This window comes from Rana temporaria, chromosome 2 (genome assembly GCF_905171775.1).
Source record: "Rana temporaria chromosome 2, aRanTem1.1, whole genome shotgun sequence".
NCBI lineage: Eukaryota > Metazoa > Chordata > Amphibia > Anura > Ranidae > Rana > Rana temporaria.
In genome coordinates, this window is record NC_053490.1 from 349,345,650 (window position 1) to 349,373,250 (window position 27,601).

At 46.5% G+C, this 27,601-nt stretch overlaps 1 protein-coding gene across 5 annotated transcripts in view; it reads left to right on the top strand.

The window, feature by feature from the left end:
• PLEKHA6 (pleckstrin homology domain containing A6) overlaps positions 1-27,601 on the top strand; it is a 1,721,986-nt gene that overhangs the window by 697,914 nt on the left and 996,471 nt on the right. For all 5 annotated transcript variants that reach the window (XM_040339539.1, XM_040339538.1, XM_040339541.1 and 2 more), the window contains exon 8: positions 26,024-26,522. In XM_040339539.1, coding sequence (XP_040195473.1) covers positions 26,024-26,522 — 499 coding nt within the window. The remainder of the gene's footprint in view (positions 1-26,023; positions 26,523-27,601) is intronic.

Consider the following 27,601-nt stretch of genomic DNA (forward strand, 5'->3'; position numbering starts at 1 on the left):
ATTCCCAAGAAAAGGATGTTACAGGTAAGCTATATAAAAAAATCCTATTTTCTTGCTCATACATCATGGGACACAAAGCAGGTGACTTCACCAGCAAGCCCTCTGTGTCCTCCTCACGCGTATCGCGACAGCCCTACGTCGCTTAATCATAGGATGAATTAACCACTGATCATCTGAATTGTTGAATGGAGCACAGATGCACTTTGGACTTTATTTTTAATATTATCATTATCACTTGATTGTGCACTGGATATAGTTTTATTCACTATCACTAATCCTGCAGTGATATTGTACTATCTGTTTTTGGACTATTATTTATGATTTTTATATATTTTTTTTTTATTTTTTTATTATTATATTATTATATTTTTTTCATCGCACAAAAAAACAACAGTTTTATGATTGAACCGTTTAGGTTTTTAGGACACTTGCATTTTTGGACTTCTTTTCAGTTGTTGCTTTTTCCTGCATGTGTTTGCTAATTAGTAATTAACCACTTTCCAGGAGAGCTGGAGCTTTCATTCACTGCTATTATTGTTTTATTTAATAGCACTTTGCACTTGTTTTTTATCAAGCACTTTAAGGATTTATGACACATATTTTTAAAAAAAGGATTATTATCCCATGTACACTGTGCGGCCAGTTAGGCACTTTTATCCATTGGATTTCATTATTTATTCACTCGCAGTTCCTTCCACATCTAATTATTGATGTTGGATGGTATTCTTTGGGCATACACCTCGAGTGGAACACATTTTTACCCCAGTAGAGGACGGACTCACTCTCATACTTTAGGAATCATTGTTTAGAATATTTTATTGTTTTAAATTATTGTCGGTTTTTAGTATTTGCAAGCGCCACTACATCCCCCTGTCTATCATATGCTGTCAGTGCGTGAGCACTATTAGTTGTGGCTGCTGCTTGATTGTAACTTTTAATTTATTTGTACCACTATATATTTTTTCCCGGGTTAGGCTGGTTTGCGCATTAGTTCCCCCCTTGTTTTAGCCTTACAGATCTGAGCCATGTAGACCTGGTAATGCACTTCCCATGAAGCACCAACTGCTCTAGTCGAGTGCGCTTTCACTTGAAAAGGAGGGATCTTCTTTTCTAAACCATAGACCTGGATAATGACTTGTCGAATCCAACTTGCAATAGTGGATTTTGACGCTGCCCTTCCAGATTCTGTAGTAGATGAGCCTGGAGGCTGGCTTCCTAGCATTAACCAGAGTGGATAGGACTGGCCCTGAGAGCCCACGTTTCCTCAGAATGTGGGTCTCAACAGCCAAACTGTCAAATTTAGACTTTGTAAGGCAGGATGGAATATTGGACCATGCGATAGTAGGTCTGAGCGTAGTGCAGAGAACCCAAGGTCTTCCTACTGCCATCCTTATGATTTCTGCGTACCAGGGTTTCCTGGGCCAAGCCAGGTCAACCAAAATCACTGGCTTTCCTTCCCTCTTGACTCTCTGAAGGAATCGTGGGAGAAGCGGAACTAGAGGGAAAAATCTGAGAATAATGATCCCATGAGATTGTAAGGGCATCTGACCATTGGGCACAGGGATCTCTTGTTCTTGACACAAAGTTGTCCAGCTTTGTGTTTAACCTGGAAGCCAACAGGTCCACATCTGGGGTACCCCATTTCTGACATATGATTTGAAATATGTCGGAGTGTAGAGACCATTCTCCTGTAGATACTCAACTGCTGGTGGCTTAAAAAATCTGCCTACCAATTTTCTACCCCTGGAAGGAAGACCGCAGATAGGCGAGGAATATGCCTTTCTGCCCAGGCCAGGATGTGATTCGCCTCTTTTTGGGCATCCAGACTTCTGGTGCCTCCTTGGTGATTGATATAGGCCACGGCTGTAGCATTGTCGGACTGAAGTCGAACAGGCCAACCCTGCAGTCTGTAAAATCCAACTTTGAGGGCCAGATGAATTGCCCGAATCTACAGAATGCTGATGGGTAGGAGCTTTTCGGCCCTGGGCAGATGCTTCTTCTAGAACTGCCCCCCAGCCAAGAAGTCTGGCATCTGTGGTTACCACTTTCCTGGTAACCGGAGTGAAGGATTTTCTTTCTGACAGATTTTGGGGGAGCAACCACCAATTGAGGCTCTGGCGAACCTTTGGAGATAAGATCATATGAAGGTCCAGGGCCTGAACATCTTTGTTCCAAGCTGACAGAATTCTGCCCTGTAACAACCTTGAGTGAAACTGGGCGTAAGGGACAGCCTCAAATGAGGCTACCATCTTTCCCAATAATCTCATGCATAGACAGATGCAAGGCCTTCTCTTTGCCTTTATCACCCGGACCAAGTCTCCTATGGCTTTTGCCTTTGGCTTGGGAAGTAATATCTTGCTTTGGGACATGTATATAATCATGCCCAAATACTCCAGCCTTCTTTAAGGCTGCAAGGAGGATTTTTCCAGATTGAGGACCCAGCCTAGGTACTCTAAATATTCCAATGTGCTGTGCACATTGTGTCCCAAGCATGCAGCAGACTGATCTATGTTCAACAGATCATCCAGATAGGCTGTTACTGCTGTGCCTCATGCCCTTAGCCTTGCTAGTGCCGGGGCCAGTATTTTCGTGAACACTCAAGGTGCTGTAGCCAGCCCGAAAGGAAGGGCTACAAACTGAAAGTGGCGCTGATCCACCGCAAACCTTAGAAACCTTTGGTGAGCGGGGAATATTGGCACATGTAGATATGCATCTCTAATGTCTATTGATGCCAAGAATTCTCCTCCCTTAAGGGTGGAAACAACTGAACGGACAGGCTCCATGTGAAAGGAGCGAATATTCAGAAACTGATTCAGGCTTTTCAGATCTAGGATAGGTCTGACATCCCCGTTTGGTTTTGGAACCATGAAAAGGTTTGAATAAAACCCTGATCCCTGATCCTCTGGGGCCAACTCCATGATTACCCCTTGGGACAACAGGTGTTCCAAGGCCAACAGTAAAGGCCTTATTTTTTCTGGATCTTTGGCAACTTTTGACCTCAGAAAACGGGTTGGCGGAAGTTCTCTGAATTCTAGCTTGTAGCCTGAGGACACTGTGGAGATGACCCACTTGTCCTGAACTTTGTTCCGCCAGGTGTTTGCAAATTGCCGCAGCCTTCCCCCCACTCGGCCAAGCGGGGGCATCCCTTCATAGGGAAGTTTTGGGGTTCTGCTTAGACTTTGAACCCCTGAGTGCTTTTCTGCCCTTGGGCTTGGCTCTGGGCCTTTCCCCTAGTGTTATACTGGGGAGGCCGTCGCCACTGCCTGGAAAATGAGGTTCCAGGGGCTGGAGAAAGAGAACACTTAAATTAAGGACTTCTCTTCTTTTTTTTTGCCTGTGTACTCTTCTTTTTAACCGGCAACAGAGTAGACTTGCCTCCAGTAATTTTTGGGATATATTTATCCACGTCATCCCCAAACAGGCATCCTCCCCCAAAGGGGCCTGCGCATGTTTTAACCAAAGGGACCTGTGCATGTGTACCTGCAGGAGATTCAAGCTGAATGCTTGCTAAACAGAGTCCATAATCGTATCATTCGCAAAACACAAGGCCTTAGGAAGGTCCTCTTAAACTTCAATCTCCTCTGTATGGAGGAGGTTAATCATCTGCTACATTTGTTCCTTGAGGAACTGACATAAACCAATAGCTGCAACTGCAGGTTGTACTACAGCCCTAGCCATGAAGGAGGAGGCTTTCAATAGAGACTCCAGCTTTTTATCAGTTGGAGTCTTAAAACCCTGCACATTGTCTATAGGACAGGTCAGGTTTTTGTTTGCACAAGAATTAGCTGCATCAATAGCAGGCATCCCCTATTTCTTGGTGAAACCTTCCTCCATAGGATAAAGCAGGTAAAACTGCTTAGGAGGAGAAAACAGTTTATCTGGGTGAACCCAGTCATCATACATCAGTTTATCCAGCAAGGGATGAACTGGAAAGGAGCATGCAGCCTGCAGGGATTGCCGAGATCCCAAAGAGGAAACAGAGGGCATAGAAGCTTCAATTGGAGGCAGTTTGTAAGTGGCACGCACCATCTCTGTGTCACAAACTACGATGAACGAGAGTGTACCACAACTGTGGGTTAGGAAAGATTTCAATGCACCACTTTATGCAATGTGAATTTCAGTACTGGACCCCAGGCGTCACTCCAATCAGAGAACAGGAGTTTGGGGATTCACTACATCATCTCTCTCACATACAAGAATGCATTGAGCTACTAAGGGTGGAGGTATTACCACATACCTTCAACCCCTAGCCTTAAAAGGTTACAATAAATGTGAGTGAAGCACAACTGCATTAAGCAATAGATTTCAATGCACTTCTCTATGCAAAGTGATTATCAGTATCGGACCCCAGGCGTCACTCTATTCAGAGAAAAAGAGTTTGGGGGTTCACTGCATCATATCACTTACATACAGGAATGCATTGAGCTACTTAGACCCCTTTCACACTGAGGAGTTTTTCAGGTGGTACAGCGCTAAAAATAGCACTGCTCTACCGCCTGAAAAACTCCTGCACTGCATACTCAATGTGAAAGCCCGAGGGCTTTCACACTGAGGCGATCCGCTGGTGGGAGAGAAAAAAATCTCCTGCCAGCAGCATCTTTGGAGCGGTGAGAGGAGCGGCGTGTATACCACTCCTTCACCGCTCCTTCCCATTTAAAACAATGGGAAACCGCGGCAATACCGCCCGCAATGCGCCTCTGCAGAGGCGCATTGCGGGTGGTATTAATCCTTTATCGGCCGCTAGCGGGGGTTAATACCGCACCGCTAGTGGCCGAATCCCACGGCAAATCCGACGGTATAGCGCCGCTATTTTTAGCGGTGCTATACCGCCACCGCGCCTCCCGCCCCAGTGTGAAAGGGGTCTAAGGGAGGAGGTAGAACACACCTTCAACTCTTGGTGTTAAAAAGGTATAGCGAACATGTTCAATAATTTAGGCCAGAACAGCCTATAGTATAAAGAAGCAATGTCAAGCACGTAGCAAATGAATGTACTGTACACAAACAGCATATACTTGAAAGAGGCAACAGTAGGTTAATTGGTTTAGGAGTGTATGTCCCTTTAAGATATTCCACAGCTGTTACATGGAGACACAATAAGTAATCCCAAGCAGCACGGTTGTATAAACTAGAGCCAGGTTCAAATACAGTACTTTGTAAGGCTATATGTGAACAGGTTAATTCTAGAGCCATAAATGTAACGTGGTACTTATCCATTTGCAGAGGACGAGAGTTCTTCAGTGAACAAAGTATTGTAGTTGATATGGGATTCTGTCTTGGAGCTTCTCCTAGTGGAAGATATCTTAGGGTGTCCCCAGCAACTATAGGAATGATGGCAGCGTGGATCCAGGTAAATAGATACTTAGAAGGAATCATCTGTAGGTTTCTGATGGCATGGATCTAAGTTGCAATGATATCCTGTTGAGGGGATTATGCCTGTAGTTTATGAGTGCGTGGTCCGGCTACGGCCGACAATAGAAGAACAGCGTGTAGTACACACGCTGTTCTTTTTATTAGAGTAAAGCATATGTGCCGAATTGAGCGTTGATTACGCTCGGCACTTCCGCGTTCCACGCTGGAACGCACCGAGCGCCGGGCGATGACGTCAGTGCACGGTCGGCGTATGCGTTCCAGCGTGGAACGCAATACGGCGACAAGCACCGTTTACACTCTGCATAATATTGCACCTGCATCTTTAGTCACTAAGAGGTAGCAAGAATCCTCTCATCCTCTGAGTCCTCAGTCTGCACATGATCCTCCTCTCCAGAGTGTGATTTTTCACCCTCAGAAGGCTCATCTGATGAGAGAGCCAGAGCAGATGATGGGGATCTACCCCGTTTTCTGCTATATTTTGAGGAGGTTGCGATAATGGTAGCAATCCTTCCTTCTAAGCCATCCAAACCAACTTTTAAAGCTTCAGTGACGTATAAAGGAGCTCATCCTGTGAGGCTGCTGTCAGGCTGACAGAGGGGAATGGTAAACTGCAGGCAAGCTCAGAATCCTTAGCCATAAGCAGGATTTTCTGGTGCCTCTTTTACTAGCCCTTGAACCTCTTCTCGGGGACATAGTCCTTACTGCAAAGCAAAGGTACTATCCACAAAAATAAATGCAATCACTGTTGTGCTATAGTCTTACAATACACATATATCAGCTCACTGCACAACCTGATGCCGAGTAGGGGTCTTAGGTTTGCCTGGTTCAATTCACAGGGATGCTTACAGCCCACATCTCTGTGTCCATGCTGCTTTACAGAAGGCTCTGGCGTGCTGTGCTTTTGAACCAGCCTCTTGGCGCGGGCACACAGGTGTCCTGCATTGGGCACGGGCACTAGCGACCACTTTTGGCCCTCCCCTATCCATGTCTATATTCTGTCAGAAAAACGCGAGCCCATGTGCCGCTGTCATGGCGGTACCCAGGAGACAAAGAAGAGGGGGGAGAGATTACTGGGGGGCATCTTGTGGACCCCTGTACGCTTATCGTGGCAGAGCCTGCAGCGGAAGGAGGTGAGTGGTGTTATATTTGACCGACTTCACTGAGCATGTTATCCTGGAAGGCTCCATCCTGTGGTGCAGGTCACGACACGCATGTGTGATCTCTCGTAGGCCCAATAGTGATTTGGCCTTTTGGTTTCTGCCCTGGAGTAATTTTTCCATCTGACCCCGGGGCCTGTTCCTATTTTCCCCTGTCTGCCTTCCCATCTACCCAGCGTTGCTCTCGATGGTGTGACTCGGTGCCCGATCCCGGTCTGTTTTTCGATATGTGTCTTGGTGAGTGGCATTTCGATTTTTGTACATCATTGTTTATTTTATTATATTGTTATGGGAGGAGACCATGCACCCCCACCTTTATCCTTATGTTGGGGTGGACAGGTCCTCTTCATGATTATGTTTGTTGTTTACTTTTTGATTTATCTGCATATATTTTCTTCATAGAACCTATGTGTGCGTAAAAACATTGGCTCCCTGAAGAAGACCGCTACTACGAAGGTCGAAACGCGTAGGGGATTTTTTCGCACATAGTGCTTATATGCATATAGTACTGTTCAAATTTGAATTATCATTGTTACCATGTTGTGATGTTTTGATACCCTATCAATAAATTTATACTTTTTTACCTACTTGTACATTATTTATACCGTGCTGCAACACAAAGCCCCTAGGGGTAAATTTCCTTTTCTTCAAGTATTATCAGGGGTGTGCAGCATCCTTCATCCATGGGTTGTAATACCTTTTCTTTGTTATCCTGGAAGGCTATGTAAGAAAACACCAGGTTGCACTTACTCCCTCCAGTGGTGAGAACCAGGAAAGACATCCTACTCCAAAGAAGATAATACATAAATTAAAAATGATCTTCTTACCTGATCCACGCTGCAGGAATGCTACTAAAAGTAGTTCCAGCTTTCACCCATCACAGCGGGCAAGTTGTGCCAACCTTCAGGTTTACCAAGGGTTTTATTAGAGTAAACCTCATACCTGGACCTTTAGAAGACTCTGCCATAAACTTTTCGTGCCACAGATGTATTAGTACACCAAAGTCTGGATCCCAGAGCCCAGACCTCCGCAGAGAGACATTACAGGCAAAACCTTGTTTCTTCTTACACGAGGCCCTGGTACCAACCATCTTAGGCCTTTATCAGTCTGAGGAATGGATTCGGTTATAGCTCCTAGGTCTCTGCAGCCAGACCATCAAAAGATAATTTTCTCCCAAGCATCTTCCAGGACAGCCCATGAGACCTAGGGCTCCTCCTACCAGGACAGGAAACACGTTACCCCCACCAGATAAAAGGGCGGTCCTCCAGGCCCCATGTCAGTATTAGTGTTTCCTCCGGACGGAGGGTAACATATTTCCTGGAACCTGGTCCCCTAGGTCTTATGAGCAAGGGAATTTTTCACTGACCTTTTCTTCCTTTGCCAGAAGCAGTCTCCGCTGGGGAAGTTGGTATACTGCTGTCCCCTGTGCTCAGTGCCTGGAGAAGGCAAAGACTGCGCTGATGTTGGGCCCCAGAGCGTGCATTGCTTAGGCAGCATAGTGGTATCCTTTCCCCTCTCACAGCGTGGCTTGTAAGTGCAGGGGAAAGAGGAAGCCGCGGCGCTCGAGGGGGCGGAGCTTCTGCGCTTCAAGCTGGCCCACAGGAAGTTTCCGGAAAGGGTCACTTCCGGGTCATACAACGTCATTAGCGGGCGCTGGAGACACTGGTTCCTGTCTCCATAAACGGTGCGAACAGGGGACGCTGGCTTGCTGGTGTTGTTTGGCAGAGACAGCAGAGGCTGTGGACGACCAGAGGGACAGATGGATTCTCCTGCAATACCTAGGTCTACCTTTAGCTCTTTAAGGATCTAATTGACCAGTTTCAGGCTCCCCCACAGGGTACATCCTTAAACAGAAAAGCTTCAGTCTTTAGCTCTCCGCAGCAGAGTGTAGAGAATGAAGACTCTGAGGCTGAAGATAGGTCTACCTGTTCTTCTCCAGAAGAATCAGGGTCAGATATAGGGCTCAGGGATAGAGAATCTTCTAGGGGCTTGAGGTTTAAGTTGTCTTTGGAAGACGTAGATAACTTATTAAAGGCTATCTATACATCTCTTGAAATGGAAGAGGAGGAGGTACAATTGTCTAAACATGACCTTATGTAAAAAGGTTTGCACAAAAAGAAATCTAAAGTCTTTCCAGTGCACAGTTCCCTCCTTGATACTATCAAGCTGGAGTGGCAAAATCCAGAGAGAAAACCTTTATTTTCGATTAACTTAAAAAGAAGGGCCCCGATTCTCGTAGAATCGTGCAAAACTGCGGCGGCGTTACATATGTCATTTACGTTACGCCGCCACAAGTTTTACAGGCAAGTGCTTTATTCTCAAAGAACTTGCCTTTAAAGTTGCGTCGGCGTAGCGTAAATCCCCCGGCGCAAGCCCGCCTAATTCAAATGAGCCGGGTAGGGGGCGTAGAGCATTTAAATTAGGCGCGTTCCCGCGCCGAACGTACTGCGCATGCGCCGTCCCTAAAATTTCCTGACGTGCATTGCGCTAAATGACGTCGCAAGGACGTCATTGGTTTCGACGTGAACGTAAATGGCGTCCAGCCCCATTCACAGACGACTTACGCAAACAACGTAAATTTTTAAATTTCGACGCGGGAACGACGGCCATACTTAACATTGGTTGCCCCCTCATATAGCAGGGGCAACTTTACGCGTCGCAAATCTAACGTAAACGTCGTAACTTCACTGCGTCGACCGCGCGTACGTTCGGGAATTCGCGTATTTTGCTAATTTGCATACACAACGGGGAAAACGACGGAGGCAACACCTAGCGGCGGAAAAAAAAATTGCATCTAAGATCCGACAGCGTAAGAGCCTTATGCCTGTCGGATCTAATGGTTATCTATGCGTAACTGATTCTAAGAATCAGTCGCATAGATACGACGGCCCAGATTAGGACTTACGACGGCGCACATTGCGTTGCGCCGTCGTAAGCCCTTTAAGAATCTGGGCCAAGGTTTCCATTTGATGAGGATGCAGCGCAGCCATGGAACAAAAATCCAAAGTTAGACGCACCTCTTTCAAAAGTTTCAAAAAATTCAGACCTGCCGTTTGACGATATGGGTACGCTTAAAGGATCACTAAAGGAAAATATTTTTTTTAGCTAAATAGCTTCCTTTACCTTACTGCAGTCCTGGTTTCATGTCCTCATTGTTCGTTCTTGCTTTGAAGTAGCTGTAATTCTGCTCTGATCTCCACACTTCCTGCTTGTCTGGCTCCTTATGAAAAATCTCATGGCAGCTTTTCACTGTGGTCCAAGCTGTGTGTCTAAAACTCCTCAGAACCAATCAGATTCATTTTAAAAACAAAACACTGCCCTGGATTTGTTTGTTTTTGTTCTGTGTCTCTCTCTACTTCACAGAAACATGAAACCAGTTTAAAAACGAAAGTGGAACTACAGGCACATTATATGATTGATTTTTATCTATTTTTAATCATTTTTAAAAGGAATCAGTTAACTTTTATGTCTCTATACCCTGTAAACAGTCATTTCAGCAAAAAAAATGTTTTCCTTTAGTGACCCTTTAAGGACCCGATGGACAAGAAAGGAGATATCCTTCTTCACAGAGCCTGGTATTCAGCTATTGGGAATCTTAATTTCAATAGTTATGACATGAAAAACATGTCATATGCATTTCTACATTAATGCAGGTGGATGTCAAAAGAACAACAAAAGTAGACATCCTCATTTCAAGGTGATAAGACAATTGTACAGTACAGAAAATGCAATTCTACATACCTATAGGTAAATAGCATCTCATTGAGGTCCAACTTTTCCATAGGTCACCCCTTTGGGTACACACTGCAACCCATGGAAACAGACCAATGTCATCCCTGCTGCACACGTTCTAGCATCAATTGCGAAGATTGTGCAATAGTACATTTCTTGCATATGTGTATTCCATACTAGGGAGGATTTAAGCTTTACTATTGAGCGTGTAGCCACATGCTCTATATAGTTTAATTACACCATTAAACAGAAAAAGTAAAAATAACAAAAAAGAAAGTAAAAGAAAAAGAAGGAACCAGCACATCTCCGTTGAACAAGGATTTATAGTAAATTTGTGTCCAAACTAGGGTTTTTCCTATTCCTCCAGGCCGCCCATTGGGTAATAATTCACTGCTCTAAGTAAAAGGTTTTGTTATTATCATACCATTCCGTCCATGCCTGCCAGTGAGTAATAAATGTGGCGTGTCTGCTTTCTGAGTAAGCCAACATACGTTCATATGTAAAGTGTAAAGAGATGGTTCTAACCACATCTCCTACCTTGGGGCTCACACTGGATCTCCAAAGTCTTAGTACTACCAATTTGGCTGCTAAAAGAAGTTGGATGATAAATTTCCTAAAAGGGGGAGGGAGCTCCTCTATGCCCAGGTGTAATATAGCTAGAGAAGGCGATAGGGGCACCGACATTCCCGTAACTTGGCGTATAATGGTAAAAATGCTACTCCAAAATCTAGCCAACTTCCCACATTCCCACAAAATATGAAACAGTGAGCCCACTTGTGAACATTGTCTCCAGCAAAGCGGGGACACTCCGTGACCGAACTTTGCAAGTCTAGATGGAGTTAGATGCCACCTCTGAGTGACCTTGTGGTAAAGCTCCCAGATTGGCACTTTTTGTGGCTGAGTGAGTGCAATGTATTGCTTTGATCCACTGTACATCCGTATAAGAGACATCTAAATCCCTTTCCCAGGCCAGCAAAGCATTACTTTTTTCAAAAATAGATTTATTATTGAGTAAGTGATAAATTAGCGTTATTCCTTTCTCTTTGCTGCTCTGAGATGTGAAAAAAACTTTTGCTTTCCAAAAGATTTTGTAGGGCCTATAGTGTTTGCTTTTGAGGAATGACTGCACTTTAAGGAAGTTGAATTGTTCTGAACTTGGTAGCTCAAATGTAGTTTGTAGTTGCTGAAAAGATTTCAAATTACCACCCTCTTGAATGTCAGAGACCCAATTCACGCCTCCCGATGTCCATTTCTGCAGGTTTAGATTAGGTGTTATTAAAGCTAAGGAGGAGATAGGAATTTCTAAGTCAACGACCGGAGTTGAAAGCAACTCAGCTGAGTTAAAATGCTTCCACGCCTCAATAGTGGCCACTATAGGTGATGCGTAAGCCATGTATGTGTCTTTAAGGAACGGACTTGCCAGCAAAAGTGCTCCCAAGTCCCTGCTAGGCACTTGATTTTGCTCAAGGGGCCCCCATATCGGGGTAGGCTGGTTTGGGAAGCAGCCTTTAGCCTGTGTCAAAATTGCCGCTATATGGTAATCCGCGAATGAGGAAACTCCCATGCCTCCCACCATCTTAGTTTTGCGAATCTTATGGAAAGCGATACGTGCTCTCTTGCCCACCCAAATAAATCTCGATAGAATGCTCTGTAATTCTCCAAAAAGTTTCTTGGGCACTGGTATGGGAACCGTTCTAAACACGTATAGTACTTGCGGCAGTATCTGCATTTTGAAGGCAGCTAATCTGCCCGACCATGACAAGATATGTTTACTCAGTGCTTTTGTTCCTTCTTTGACCTTATCTATTAATTGCAAATAATTGGCATGGAATAGCTGTTCCGGGAATGCAGTAAGATGGATCCCCAAGTAGTCAATTGCGTGGTCATTCCACACATAAGTGTAAGTACTTTGCATATGAAGTTTATCCTCTCGTTGTACTCCCAGTTCCAAAATAAAGGATTTGGCATCATTCACTTTATAGTATGATATTTTACCATACTCTCGGAGCAAGCAGGAGACCCTCTCCAGGGAAGTGACCGGATCAGTGAGCATTAGAATAACGTCGTCTGCGAACAGACTAATGACATGTTTTTTTCCCGCTATTGTAAAACCGTGTATATCTGACGACTGTCTAATGGAGGCCGCAAGCGGCTCCATTAGCAGGTTAAAAATGAGGGGGGATAGTGGGCACCCCTGCCTTGTGCCATTCGTAATTTTAAAAGGTTTAGATAGCATTCCCGACGTGTAGACCTTAGCCGACGGGACCGTGTACAAGGCCAAAATTGCTGACAGTACGTGCTTTTCGAAACCGTATTTTTCCAGAGCGCACTTCAGGAATGTCCAATGCACCCTGTCGAACGCCTTCTCTGCATCCAAGGCTAGGAGCAGAGAAGGCGTTCGGATAGACCGTGCTATGTGGGTAATATTGAGTAAGCGCCTAGTTGCATCCGACGCCTGCCTGCCTTTCGTAAAACCAGATTGGTCAGGGTCTATTAATGTGGGCAAGATTTCCACTAGTCGCAGGGCAATCATTTTGGCATAGATCTTAAGGTCATTGTTTAGTAATGAGATAGGTCGGAAATTTTGGGGGGCATCCGGTGACTTCCCAGGTTTGGGCAGCGTTACAATCAAGGCTTCAAGCATTTCAGGTGGGAAAGATGCCGACGCAGCGGCCGATTCGAACACTTTTAGTAAATGTGGGTCTAAAGTCATTTGAAAGGTCTTGTAATAGTCTCCTATAAGTCCGTCCGGACCAGGGGATTTATTAGAAGGGAGAGATTTGATAGCATGTAGTAGTTCGCTTAATGTGAAGGGAGAGTTCAAGTCACCCAGCTGCTCCGGGGATAGACAGGGCAGTCGAATCTTAAAAAGAAAACCTGTTATGTCGTTCAGGGACGGTTGGGAGGTCGAGGGATCTTGATCCAAATTGTATAGGGAGCTATAATAGTCGCTGAACGCGTCCGCAATGCTTTGATGGTCATACACTGGTTTCTTACTTATAGGGTGTGTCAATTTGGCAATCTTGGTCTTAAAACGCTGGCCTCGTATGTAACGTGCCAGTGCCTTGCCTGCTTTGTTGTTCGTCGAGTAAAAGGACATCTTTGCCCATCTATCTTTGTTTTCAAATTTACGGAGGAGAAGGATTCTGAGATCGTGTCTTAAGGCTGAGATTTTGGTGCTAGTGGATGCTATGGGATTCGTTTTGTTTAATGTTTCCAGGGAGTCTATTTCTTTGAGAAGGTTGGACAGTTTAAGTTGTCTCAGCTTCTTGGCCCTAGAGCCCAGCTGGATAAACACGCCTCTGATGAAGGCCTTATGGGCGTTCCAGAGTGTGAATGGGTTATCCGTGGACTGGGTGTTGATCTGGAAATATTCTGTCAGTCGTTCTCTAATCGTTTCTTTGGTGGTCACGTCTTGAATGATGGAAGAGCTGGCTCTCCATACGTATGCAGCTGTGTCAGGGTATTTGTCACCTAGGGTCAGGAGAATGGAAGCGTGGTCTGACCACATGATCGTGTTAATCTTGGAGTGCGTTACTCTAGTAAGCAGCCTTTTGTTCAATAGAAACAGATCGATCCTCGAATAAGAACAGTGCCTGTGCGAGAAAAAGGAATAATCCCTTTCGGTGGCATGTGTACAGCGCCAAGCATCGTACAGGTCATAGGACCTAAGAAAGTTTGCCAGGGTAGGGGCTTTCCCAGGGGATTTTGTGGTGGAGTCTGCTAATTTGGCTTTTATCCACAATTGTTCTTCCTCAACCGTGTCATGCGCATCCACTAGGTCGTTGATGGTGGTTGCGTATTCCCCCATTTTGGTTTCAATGTGATTCACTCTCTCACCCACCACTGATAATTCAGTGCTAAATTTCCTCATGCAGGACATCATGTCCCCGTGAATAGTGCTCCTTAAGGAGATAAGCATGTCCTTGAGTGTTGTGTCCAGGACTGGCTGATGTTGTGTAGGGAAAGATATTATGGAGTCAGGAAGCTCCCTCGTGTCTTCTTGTGAGTCAGCGTTAGACCTTACCTCACATTGCTGGGCATCAGAGTCGTCCGCTCTGAAACGGGACTTTGCAGGGCTTCTGCTGGGCGGAGAGGGTGCTTGTGATGTCTCTCCAGCCTCAGGGGAGTCTCGATGGTCTGGCAGAGCGATGGCCTGGAAGCGTCTGTTGCGGGATCCAGACAGGGAGGAAGCGCCGGCGCCATCTTGCCCACAAGGCAGCGGCGATGAGAAGAAAAAGTCTGTAAGCTTTTTCGGCCGCTGCTCGGCCTGTCGCTTCCTCGTCATTCCGCCGAACTGTCGGGCGGGTGTTCCGCAGCAGTGAGGGTGTCCTTGGGGCTACAAAAGAAGCCTCTGTGCGCTGTGAGCCGCTCTGTTAGTCCGCCGTTAGCCGGAGCTCAGGAGTCACATCGCCATCTCGGTGGAGTCCAAGCCACGCCCCCAGCTATTGGGAATCTTAAATCAGCTCTGGCCTCCGCTTGTGTAGCCAGAAACATGGAAGAATGGCTGACACAAATACAAACCCATCTGTTGGCAGGGACCTCTAGGGAAGAGATTCTAAAATCCTTTCCTCTCCTTTTTAGTGCCGTGGGTTTTTTAGCTGATTCTTCCGCAGAATCAGTAAGAATGACAGCCAGGACCTCAGCCTTAGTGAATTTAGCCAGAAGAAGCCTTTGGCTTAAAATCTGGTCAGGTGATGCAGCCTCTTAACTGTGCCTATGTGGGCTTCCCCTAACAGGGGATTATCTTTTTGGCCCAGGTCTGCAGGAAGCACTGGAATGTACGGCCGATAGAAAAAAGGCCTTTCCAGAAAACAAGGAAAAAGCAAACAGGCAGAATTTTTTTTTCGTGGCCAAAGCAGGCAGCAAAGTCCTAGAGAAAAGGACAATAGGCCCAAGAAACATTGGACCGGACACAAGGGCAGAGGTAGAGGGGGTGTTTTATTTAACACACCTCAACAGCCTGCCAAGCCACAGTGACCAGCATCTTCCAGTGGGAGGAAGATTGAGGGCCTTTCTCCCACAGTGGGCAGCAGTCACCTCAAGTCCCTTCATCCTGGATCTAGTAGCAAATGGGTACAGGCTGGAATTCTCCTGCCAACCACCAGAGCGACTATTGATCACCTCCCCTCCCAAAGATCGGGAAAAAGCGAGGGCTCTGGGTCTCCAAATAGGAGACTTGCTAGACCAGAAAGTCCTGATTCCTGTTCCCCGCTCAAATCAGAGCAAAGGGTTTTATTCCCATATTTTTGTTTTCAGAAAGCCGTCAGGAAAGTATTGGCTTATTCTGAATCTTCGGTCTCTAAACTGATCAATCATGTACAAGCACTTCCGTATGGAAACAGTGTTCACAATCAAAAACCTGCTTTACCCAAACTGCTTCATGGTCACTTTGGATTTAAGGGATGCTTATCTGCATGTCCCGATCCATCCAGCATTCCAAAGATTCTTGAGAATAGCAGTCAAAATGGGAACAGAAATTTGGCTCTTTCAGTTTCAAGCCCTCCCCTTCGGTGTGTCCTCAGCCCCACACATTTTCACAAAAGTGTTGGGGGAGGCACTGGCTCCGCTAAGGTTAAAGGCGATAACTATCATCCCTTACCTGGACGACCTCCTAATAGTGGCAGAGTCTTACCAAAAATTGCTAACAGATCTCCAGACTGTACAGGACTTTCTTCAATCCCTAGGCTGGTTGATAAACAGAGAGAAGTCTTCCCTAAATCCAGCCCAGAAGGTGAAGTATCTGGGCTACGATTTTTGCTCAGGAGACCAAAAAGTTTTTCTCCCAGAGGAGAAGGTCTCAAAGATGGTGCAAGCTGTTTCAGCCTTACAGACCAATCAGTTGGTCTCACTGAGGGAAGTTTCAAGGACAGTAGGTCTGATGACCTTGTGTTTCCCTGCAGTACCATGGGCAAGATTCCATCAAAGACCATTGCAGATGTTTCTTCTGAAAAACTGTGATGGAGACGCAAGGTCTCTGGAGTCAAGAGTTTTGTTACCTACCAAGGTTAAAAGAAGCTTGTGGTGGAGGACAAATCTTCACCTAACAAAAAGGGCTGCCATGGTCCATTCCTGTATCCCAGAGGATCACGACGGACGCGAGTTCCTGGGGATGGGAAGCCCACCTCAGCGACAAAGTCGCACAGGGAAAATGGTCCTTAAGGGAAGCAAAAGCTTCATAGAACCAGAGAGAGCTTCTAGCAGTTCAGAAAACCCTGCAGGTTTTTCAGTCGGAAATCCGGGGTCACAATCTCGAGATCCTATCCGACAACATCGCGACGGTTGCGTACCTCAACAAACAGGGAGGCACGAGGAGTCGGATTCTTCAATCGATTGCCCAGGAAATTTTGTCATGGGCAGAAGAGAATCTAGCCTCAAATACAGCTGTGCACCTGAAGGGGACGCAAAACTGTCTTGCTGACTATCTCAGTCACCACAGGGTGGATCGAGACAATTGGTCGTTTCATCCAGAGGTATTTGTGGAGATCACCGACAAATGGGGTTGTCCCGAAGCAGATCTGTTCACAAACAAGGACAATTGCGAGACAGAGGAGTTCTTTTCTCTGAACCCAGCAGATCAATCACTGGGGATCGATGCTCTGGGAAATCCGTGGCCATTCGACCTCTGCTACGCCTTCCCACCGATCAGACTTATTCCGGAAGTGCTTTGGAAGTTTCTCCTAGAAGAAACAGACCTTATTCTGATCGCCTCCTTTTGGCCCAAGAGGCCATGGTTTTCCCTGCTATAGACTCTGGTCTCTGAGCCTCCACTGAGGCTTCAGAAGAGAGAGGACTTGTTATCGCAGGGTCCAGTCTCACACCCACAGGTGGTTTCCTTAAACTTGACGGCTTGGTATACGAAGAAAAGATACTGAGGGCTCAGGGGTTTTCTGACAAAGTAATCAAGACTCTGGTGAATTCCAAAAAAACAGTCACTAGAGCCATATATTCCAAAGTTTGGAAAAAGTTTAATTCATGGTTGTCTGAAAACCAAAGATCAACGCATGATGTTCCTTCTATTTTGGATTGTTTTCAAGAAGGTGACGACAAGGGTTATTCAGTTAGTACCTTAAAGGTACAGGCGACAGCTATCAGTGTTTTCTTCCAGTTTTCTCTTTTGGAAAATCCCACGGTAGCTAGATTCTTCAAATCCATTTCTAAGGCCAGGCCAGTAGTGGTGAGAAGTTGTCCTACTTGGGACCTGTCCCTGGTACTTCTAATTCTTGTATAGTTTCCTTTTGAGTCCCTAGAGGATATTTATATTAAATTTACTTACTTTAAAAAAGCATTACCTCAGCTCGTAGAGTAAGCGAGTTACAGGCCTCATCAGTGAGGGAGCCATTCCTCAGGATTTTTGAGGATCGAGTTGTTTTAAAAGCGGATCCAGGTTTTTTACTTAAGGTGGCTAGTACATTCCACAGATCGCAGGATATTGTACTGTCATCCTTTTGTAGTTCGCCACAGGGCGACCAAGAAAGAAAGTTTAGTTTTATAGATGTGAGAAGAATCCTTTGCGTCTATCTGGAGGTCACCAAGGCCTTTAAGAAAACAGACGCTTTATTTGTCATTTTTTCAGGTACGCACAGGGGTAAAATTGCATCTAAAGCCACATTGGCTAGATGGATAAAGCAAGCCATCTCGGAAGCTTATGTAGCGCTCACCCCCAAAGGAGCCACTGGTTGATTTTGGGATCGGCCTACTAAGTTACCCTGGCGGTGTCTAGGGGTGTAGTTGTGAGAACAGCGGTAGTGAGCGAAGGTCCAGACAGCCAATAAAGGGTTTTCAATGCTTTATTGTCCAGGCCAAACACGGCCAGCATCAACATGAATTGGGAAGGTCAAGGTTGATGAAGGAAAGAGAAGAGAACATTGCGGTATCAGGCCTGGATATTAAATGGAGCAGTCAGTATTGCTCTGTATAGTACCAATTTTGTAACTCGTTGCCACTCTACTTGGAGTGGGTAAAGTGCCCCCGGACAGACCCCTATAATAGGCCTGGCAGCCGAAGTGTCACTCTGAACTAGCTGGGAGGAACAGGTCTCTCTCACAGACCCGGCTCTAGGGCCTCTGCCACAGGCCAATTTCAATAATGGACTTAGGGGAATATAGAGAGCGAATCCTCCCAGTATGGAAAGTGATGGTGAAGCGCTGTGAACTAATAATAGAAGGGGGATCTCAATACCTAACAAGTAGGTAACCCTAAAGTGAAATACATAAATAAATACTAGGTGACTATTACAGGGAAAGAAAGGTGAATAGACAACATATAATGTGAACATAAAGTGACACGAATGTACCAGGCTGGATAAACCAGAAACACAGTGGTAAAGGTGCACGGATGTGAACCAAACAGTAGCTTACACAAACTAAAATAACTGTGTACAGAAACAATGTATAACAGAAATACGTGAAAAAGGGTCTATTTAAAAAAGTGACATCCCAGAAGACAGTCCGGTGTGGCACGAATGTACCAGGCTGGCTAAACCAGAGACACAGTAGTAAAGGTGCACGGATGTGAACCAAACAGTAGCTTACACAAACTAAAATAACTGTGTACAAAAACAATGCAGCCCTCAAAATTTCCACTCGCCTGCTAGCATTTGGTCGAGTGGATTTAAGCTGTGGGCGAGTGATAACAGTTCTGCATGACCAACAGTCCAATCTGTGCATACACTTAGAGCCACGCTGCGATTGGCGGCCGAAGAGGAAAGGTGCGTGCCCAGGAAAAGTAGTCGGGTGAGCCGCACACATGTAGAGCAGTACACAGGTGCTCTCCTTACAATTCTCGTTAAGCCATGGGACCTGATAGTATGACCTCTCTGAGCCTGGCTTCCCAACCTGACCAATGTAGCTGGAGAGCAGAGAGCAGGAAGGAACAAGTGAGCTGGAGGACTGCGATTATCACCACTCTGGGTGTCCCAGGTAGGCAGTGCAGCACAGCGCTCACCAAGAGTTGCCCTGACAAGAGAGCGGCAGTATGCTGTGCGGTGTCAGTGTGGGCTGTGTTGTGGTGTCATTGGCTATGCAGGTGTGTGAATCTTGGTGCTGGATTGTACTCCCTCCCGCTGTGCTGCAGCTCCTCTCCTCACTGCCCGACTGAATGAAAGGGGGAACAGGGGCTCCTGATTATGAGAGTGGGTAGAATAGGAGAGGGAGAGAGAGAGAGGAGGATGGATGGGGGTTGCAGAGGAGACAGCAAGAGAATGGGGGAAAAAGACCTGGTTCTAGAGAGAGAAGACAGAGGAGGAGGAGGAGGGAGTCTTGTACATAAGAAGAGGGAGAGCAATATTTGCAGAAGTAAAACAGTCCATGTCCCTCTGGTTTGCCCCAGTGCCATATCCCTCTGGTTTGCCCCAGTGCCGTGTTCCTCTGGTCTGCCCCAGTGCCATGTCCCTCTGGTCTTCCCCCCCCCAGTGCCATGTCCCTCTGGTCTCCCCCCCCAGTGCCATGTCCCTCTGGTCTTCCCCCCCCCCCCAGTGCCATGTCCCTCTGGTTTGCCCCAGTGCCATGTCCCTCTGGTCTCCCCCCCCCCCCAGTGCCATGTCCCTCTGGTCTGCCTCAGTGCCCTGTCCCATTTTGTTAAAGTTGTTGTTGGTAATATTTAATTGTGTAACTTGATTCGGCATAAAACATTTAACAGTGTCATTCCAAGAGATAATCTACAAGGACGTGTTTAGGGGCAGAATTAGGGGCGGGGCAGTGTATGGGTTAGGTGAGGCAACAGGTGGCAAGTGGCGAGTAACACTTGAGGCCTGGCTAGAAGCTCAGGGCTTGAAATTTTGAGCCCTGAACAATGTATAACAAAAATGCGTGAAAAAAGGCTATTTAAAATTGTGACGTCCCAGAAGACAGCCCAGTGTAAAAGTAGGCAAACTTCGGTGCGCACACCTCTTGTGGTACTAGATGCTCACCTCAGAGCCATAGCACGGATGGCTCAAAGTACCAAACAATGTCTCCCTAGGGGTGCAGTCACATGGATTGAGGTTGAGATGAAGGGGGCTCCTCATCAAATATTCATACAAACATGGAAGCAAAAATAAATGGATAATAGCATAATCCTGTGGGAAACCTTGGAAATGATATATCACATATACACACACTCACATTGAGGCTGTGGATAGTGGACCTATCTCCACGAACACCGCGTTCGTATCCGGAACTGGTATGCTGGAGGATCACTGACAGACAAAACAACTCTCACTTCCACCTTCTCTGTATCTTCCACCTCCTGTCCGTAGTATCAGCCAGTGCTCAGGGGATACAAGATGGAAGAAAAGAGAGGAAGGCCCATGGTGCAGTATCTTATGAAATTTATTAGGGTACAAGTAGCAGCAAAGTAAAAACTCACATTTAAAATTGGGGCAGAAGCAAAACACCTACGAGCGGCGAGCTCGTCTCATCGCCGTCGGTCTGTGTCGGCTCTGTAACTCCTATTCCCTTACGCGTATTCGTCACATCACATGAATCCTCCCAGTAGACTTTTCCTATATAGGCCCCCGGATGACAGCAAGCATACCTGTCGGTGGTCTGGACACCCGATCCCAGACTGGGATTCTCTCAACAGGTCATGGAACCCAGCGAAGCACTGGGGTCCCCATTCTCCTCAGGATGAGGTTCGATGCAGTTTTCAGCTTTGGCCAGGTGGGCCGCGCCGGCGGGGTCCATGGATGCACGTACCCTGAAGGTGGATACCGCACCTGGAATGGGGACCCCGCGAAGATTTCTTAACACATGACCGCTGTCACAGATATACTCTCCCCCAGCATGCCCTGCGAGGGAAAACTCCTCTAATTGGATGCTGGGGAAAACTTGCTCTGCCAGAACCCCTCTGGCGCCAACAGCCGGCAAGGGGTGGTATTGCACCCCTTGACCACAGACTGACCCAGTGGACATTTCTGGAATGACAGAAGTCCCAAATTTAGACAAACCACGAATGGGAGCAAAGTAACTCTCCCATTCCCCACTAACTTTAGCGTAGTGCCCATGCTGAAAGCAAGGGGGCACTACATACTCCCCCCACTTGAAATGACACTGTTCCCAGTGTCCTAAAGCATTTAAGCCCGAATGCTGACCTGATACCTGCTAAAAAAATAGGAAAAAGGAGGAAAAGAAGGAAGGACAGAATTCACACATTGTAATACAATTCTTAAAATGGCCCTTAGACATACAACATACACAACCCTGCTATGTATCTGCCCATTCTCCGCAGTGTTTGATAGCAGGTGGGTCCAGAAGAATTCCTGCATAGGTAAAGAAAAAAAAACAAGAAAACATACAGGATGCACAATATATATATTTACAACCTCTGAGGTTGGGATTGAGACTGCACGCTCAAGCCTGTACGCAAAGTTTCCTCCCCCAAAGAGTTCTAAACTGCAAGTGATGTGGAAAATACTCTGTGCAAGAATTATCAAAGTTAAAATTTAACAGTATTATCCTACAGAGAACGATGCAGTACACTGCCCCTAGCGGTCAGTGCGCTGGTACTGCAACAGTCACGAATTCAAGGGTGCAGAACTAGCAGCAAAAGGAAGTGAAAAAAAAAAATCCTGGTGGAACGTTCCAAAGCTGCTCAAAGAAAGTTGGCAAAGTCCCCACTCTAACTGACTGAGCCCAAGCCCCTCCCAGGAGTTCTACACAACAGTTTATGTGGTTCTGGAGGAGTAGGGGGAAAAAAAGCAAACTGGGAAGAAAAATTCAAATGGAGTGGGGGGCATACTTGTCCGCAACTTTTGTGAGGTAAACAGGCCATGCAGGGTCGCATGATCTTACTTATAATAATAACAAGGGTCAGGCAGCCAAACAGTGTCTCCTCTTGAAGTAGTAGATTGCACTGTAAAGACCTGGTCCTCTTTTCCGGGGCACTTCACCACGACCGATCCCGGTAGATGTGGCGACCCCAGCTCCAATCTCGGTAGCAATAGCCGAATTTTGTATTCAAATAGGGCACCCATGAATCGGCACCCTCTAGGACATGGGGTACCTTTAAATGCGTCCAGATAGCCTCTCGGCACCAGGCTTCCCTCTCCTGGTCAATTTGGTAAAGAAGAGGGGCCGGCACATATGGGTATTCATACCCGTATTCAGCAGCAACTTTTTGATCCACCACACACTGTAAGTGGGCCAGTCTAGGCAGGGTGCATGGATCCCCACGTCCCGGTAACACCAAAACGCCAGGTGCTCTCCTTAAAGTAGGGGTAGCTAGGGCTACTGAGGTGGTGAGCAAAGCGACAGACACGAAACCTGACTCACCGACTCCCCAGGTCAAGCGCGGGGCTTCCATGGGCAGCTGTCGAGACCCATTCGGTGAGCTCGGATCATTGCGGTTCGCCCTCAGAACATCGTCGGAGGTGCTGGGTTCCTTGGAGCCTTGCGATTCCAAGGAACAGTTACGGTCATCAAGAACAGAGTCATCTGGTGGTAGGTCAAAGTCCTTCAGACGCCATTCTTCGGTCGACATAAGGGTGCAGGGTCCGGCCGCTGCAATGTAAAGATCGCTGGACCGGTAGGCCTTGACCGCTGCTGCGGGAGGCTGGAGAAGTTAATTTTCCGACAGGGGCACGCCACACGGAGATCGCTGTGGAAGTTGCAGTCGTCTCCGACATGGTCTCACCCTTGGTGCTTGTCACGTCCGATGAGCTTGTCACATTGGATAGGACACTCTCTAAGTCCGGGTTTTCCCCGAGGCTTACCTCCAATGAGGAAGGTGGTGAGGTAGCCAAAGGTAAAGTTAAGGTGGATGACACTGAAATCACATCGGGGTCCCGGACTTCTGGTTCCACGATCATCACCGATGGGGAGGGTTCTGGCCATGGGACTTCCTCCTCCGCGGTAAGGGTGGCGGTGATAAAGTTCACCCGATACTCCTTCGGTGCCTGTGTAGATGAGACAGCCACAAACAAGTACGCTCAGCATCGCTGGCATCGAGCAAAGGGCTGGATCTTTACAGATAGGTCCCCGCAACGGGGACAGGTCAAGCCCAGCATCTCCATTCCGCCGCTGGACAGGAGGACAAATCTTCCCTGGGTAGACAGACGGACACCTGTATCAATTATAAGCACTCCAGACGGTGCAAATGCGGTGGAGACCCCCGGCAAGGTGGTTGGAGAACTCAGCCTCTGGGCGGCGGCGCCTGGTTGTCGGAAGGCAGACATCGCTACGTGGTTCTCCTTCTTCCTGGTAGATAAGCGGACTTTGCCGTTTGTCGCAAATTCCCACTGCACGTCTTACGCAGGGGAGGGTGGCTCCGACCACTTAAAATAAACTTGTCCGGACACGTTGCAGGCGCGTGCTAGGCCGCACGCACGCCCAAGCTTAGTGATGCAAGATTAACCCCCTCGCTGCCGGACAGTTCAAAGTACACAACACCGGACACTCTTTGCTCTTTAATAAATAATCTCACTTTCTGGTTGCCAATGGTAACGGCCGAATCCCGGACGAGCCCCCATGTGTAGCGTTCACCCCCGAAGGAGCCGCTGGTTAATTTTGGGATCGGCCTACTAAGTTACCCTGGCGGTGTCTTGGGGTGTAGTCGTGAGAACAGCGGTAGTGAGCGAAGGTCGGCACCCCTTGACCACAGACTGACCAAGTGGACATTTCTGGAATGACAGAAGTCCCAAATTTAGACAAACCACGAATGGGAGCAAAGTAACTCTCCCATTCCCCACTAACTTTCGCGTAGTGCCCATGCTGAAAGCAAGGGGGCACTACACTTACAAAATTAGAGAAGTTTCTCCACCTTTTGTCACTGTGCATTCAACAAGAGCCTTGTCTGCGTCTTGGGCTGAGAGGGCTGGTGCCTCACCGGAACAAATTTGCAAGGCTGCCACATGGTCCAGTTATTCGACCTTCATTAAACATTATCGCCTGGATCTCCTATCAGCTCAGGAGCAGGCATTTGGTCGAAAAATCCATCAGGTAGTTGTCCCTACCTAGACTGGTAAGTTCTGGCTCATCGTCTCATGGGCTGTCCTGGAAGACGCTTGGGAGAAAAGCTGAGTTAAACTTACCGGTAAGTCCTTTTCTGAGAGTCTTCCAGGACAGCCGGATTCCCACCCGGTTTTGTATGGAAGTTATGTGTATTATGCATATGTTTTTCAGGGAAGTCCTACGGTTCTCGAGAAGACTGACATGGGGCCTGGAGGACCGCCCTTTTATCTTGTGGGGGTAACGTGTTTCCTGTCCTAGTAGGAGGAGCCCTAGGTCTCATGGGCTGTCCTGGAAGACTCTCAGAAAAGGAGTTACCGGTAAGTCTAACTCAGCTTTTTCTTCTTGGCACATGTTGAACATGAGTTTAACACTGGCGAAAAAACTGAGGTACTCTCCATTTGGGAGGGGTTATATAGGGGAGGAACTCAATTTTAATTGGGTTTGTCAGTGTCCAATTACCTGTGGTGACTACATAACCCATTAAGTAATTAAGGCTCTGTGTCCCGTGATGTATGATCAAGAAATACAGTTGCTCAAAGTGCCTCCAAATGCTGTATCCTACTGTTATTTACATTTGCATTTATACAAGACAAAATGTGCAGTTACGTTAAAGTGGTTGTAAACCCTGTTAAACTTTTTTTTTTAAACACAAAACATGCAAGACAAAGCCATAATGATACTAGCTCATTATGCATGTACTTACCTTAGAACGAAGCACCAGAAGCCGCCCTCGTTTCCCCCTCCGCCGCATCCATCGCTCCCGGAGGCTAATTCCGGGTATCGCCGCTCCGGTGCTGTGATTGGCCAAAAGGGCGATGACGTTACCTGTTAGTGCACCTGCGCGCCGTTGACAGTGGTGCCTGTCATTGGCGAATTTAGGAGTTTAGGAGATATTGCTAACACCTACAGGTAAGCCTTAATGTAGGCTTACCTGTAGGTGTAAATGACAAAAGTGGGTTTACAACCATTTTAAAGGTGAGCTACCTATACAAATCTAAAACTAAGGCTGGCCATACACCATACACATTTCTTTCCTGTAACCACGGGTTGCAGGAAAGTAATTTGCAGGATTCTCCCATCAACACAGACAGGGTTGACAGGGAAATCAGCAATTGCCTTCTTCAGGCAGGGAGACCATGATTATTGCTGACAAGTATAGCAGCCTCTAGTTATAATCAGAAGAGAATCCAGCAGGCTGGTTGTACCCAAGTTGATGTACTTTGTACACTTAGCCTGCCGATTAACAGTTCAAATCTCAGCCTGTCCTTGCTGAACCGGCCGAGATTCGAACCATGTATGGCTGGCCCTAACCTTATTCCTAAACTATACTGCAGATGTAACATTCATAAACCCTACCTGGGTACTGAGCACTTTATTGATCACACGTTACCTTGAGTAGGCAGAGTATACTTCAGTCCGCTCCTGATTGTTAGGTCAATTGATGTTGACCTGCTCCTGAATGGTCTAAAGCTGGACTACAGAAAACAAAGCTTTTTTCTCCTCATATACCAGTTCCAGTTCTTTTTTTCAAGCAAAGTTACAGAAAAATGGGATGCTAGGATTTTCTGCTTGCGACCATTATACAGAGATTAGGATGGTTGAGGGAACTGGGCATTTTGGAAGAAATCTTTGTTATAAAACATTTATAATATTAGGCAAAAAAAGTTGGGTTTAGTGCATGGCAATTGCAGAAGTGAGGATGATTTTTTGTCATTTTTTGCCATTTCTGTTTAGCTTCATTGTTTTTATGGTTTTTACATTATGTGTTCTGTAAAACATATAGAGAAATGTACATGTTGCTATCCTGTAAATAATAAATGTCATGTTTTTAAACAGCCCTAACAGATATTTCCCAGGACCTCACCATATTCCTGGATACTACCCTCAGTACTCTTCACAATTTCCTGATGGCTATAAGTACTACACCCAGGCAGGATCGCGTCCTGACAGCATTTGCTCTATGTCAGCTTTTGACAGGGCCATACCACAGTGGACTGTGGAGGACAGGCCACAGATCTTTCACAGTAGACCATCATATGAGCCAAGGGAGTGGAAGGACACTGGTGTTTATGGGCGACCAGTAGAACTGTGGGCCCCTCGCCCTGCTTTGTACTACCAGGAGGCCAATGCAGCTTGTGAATCTCTCCGTCGCCTCTCTCTACAGCCTCGTTCTCGCTCGGTACCACGCTCTCCAAGCCAGGGGGCATACAGAACTCCTCAACGAGTCTGTTCACCTGTATGCTCCCCTAGTGCACGATTTGAACTTGATTCTCGGGATGAAATCTTTGGGGATCCGGCTGCGTTTACGATGAGACGTTCAATCAGTTCTCCAAAAGTGAGTAAATTTTTATGAATCCTGCAGATTTAAACACATTGTATGCTGCTTTTAGATTCAGTAAATTTGAGATATTTTTAGTAGATTGTATTTAAATAATATATACACTTTATTACCAAAAGTATTGGGATGCCTGCCTTTACATGCACATGAACTGTAATAAAATCCCAGTCTTGGTCCGTAGGGTTCAATATTAAGTTGGCCCACCCTTTGCAGCTTTAACAGCTTCAACACTTTTGGGAAGGCTGTCCACAAGGTTTAGGAGTGTGTCTGTGAGAATGTTTAGTCACAAAAAAAATGCAGTGCTCTTCTTCAATATAGTATATTCAAATTATTGTGCATAAATAAAACATCTGAAAACAGTGTAAAAATCCATCTTTTCGTTTAAACCTATATACAGTCCATAAATAATTGATTCAATGTCAGTGGGAAAAAAAAAAAAAGGTTGCAGTCCCATATACCAAAAACTGTTTTGTGCGATGACTCAGATTCTTCACATCACAGCCAAGGTGTGCAGGCATGACAGTCCATTAATTCCAATGGGCTGCTGTGCCTGCGTTTTCTGCTGGGAAAAGGTCCTGGCACCCTTTTAAAAATGCAGCCGCATGGAAACTGCATGGTTCGTTTGTACCAGCCAATTTCCATGTGGGGTACATTGCACCTTGTATTTCAGTGCGTTTAAGTGTCAATGGTACCCCTGCATGTTTTCTGTGCAGCACCTCATTTTGTGTGCAGCTGCTTGTCCCCCTTCACATCTTTCCCACCACAGCACTGCCCCTTCACATATCCCCCCCACAGAATTGCCCCCCTTCACATATCCCCCCACAGCACAGCTCCCCTTCACATATCATCCCCACACAGCATTTCCCCCTTCACATATCACCCCCCACACAGCATTCCCCCCTTCAGATATCACCCCCCCCCCCCACACACAGCACTGCCCCTCTTCACATATTCCTCCACAGCATTGCCCCCTTCACATACACCCTAATAGCACTGCCCCTTCACATATCCCCCCTTCACATATCCCCCCACAACCTTGCCCCCTTCACATATAACCCCCCACACAACATTGCCCC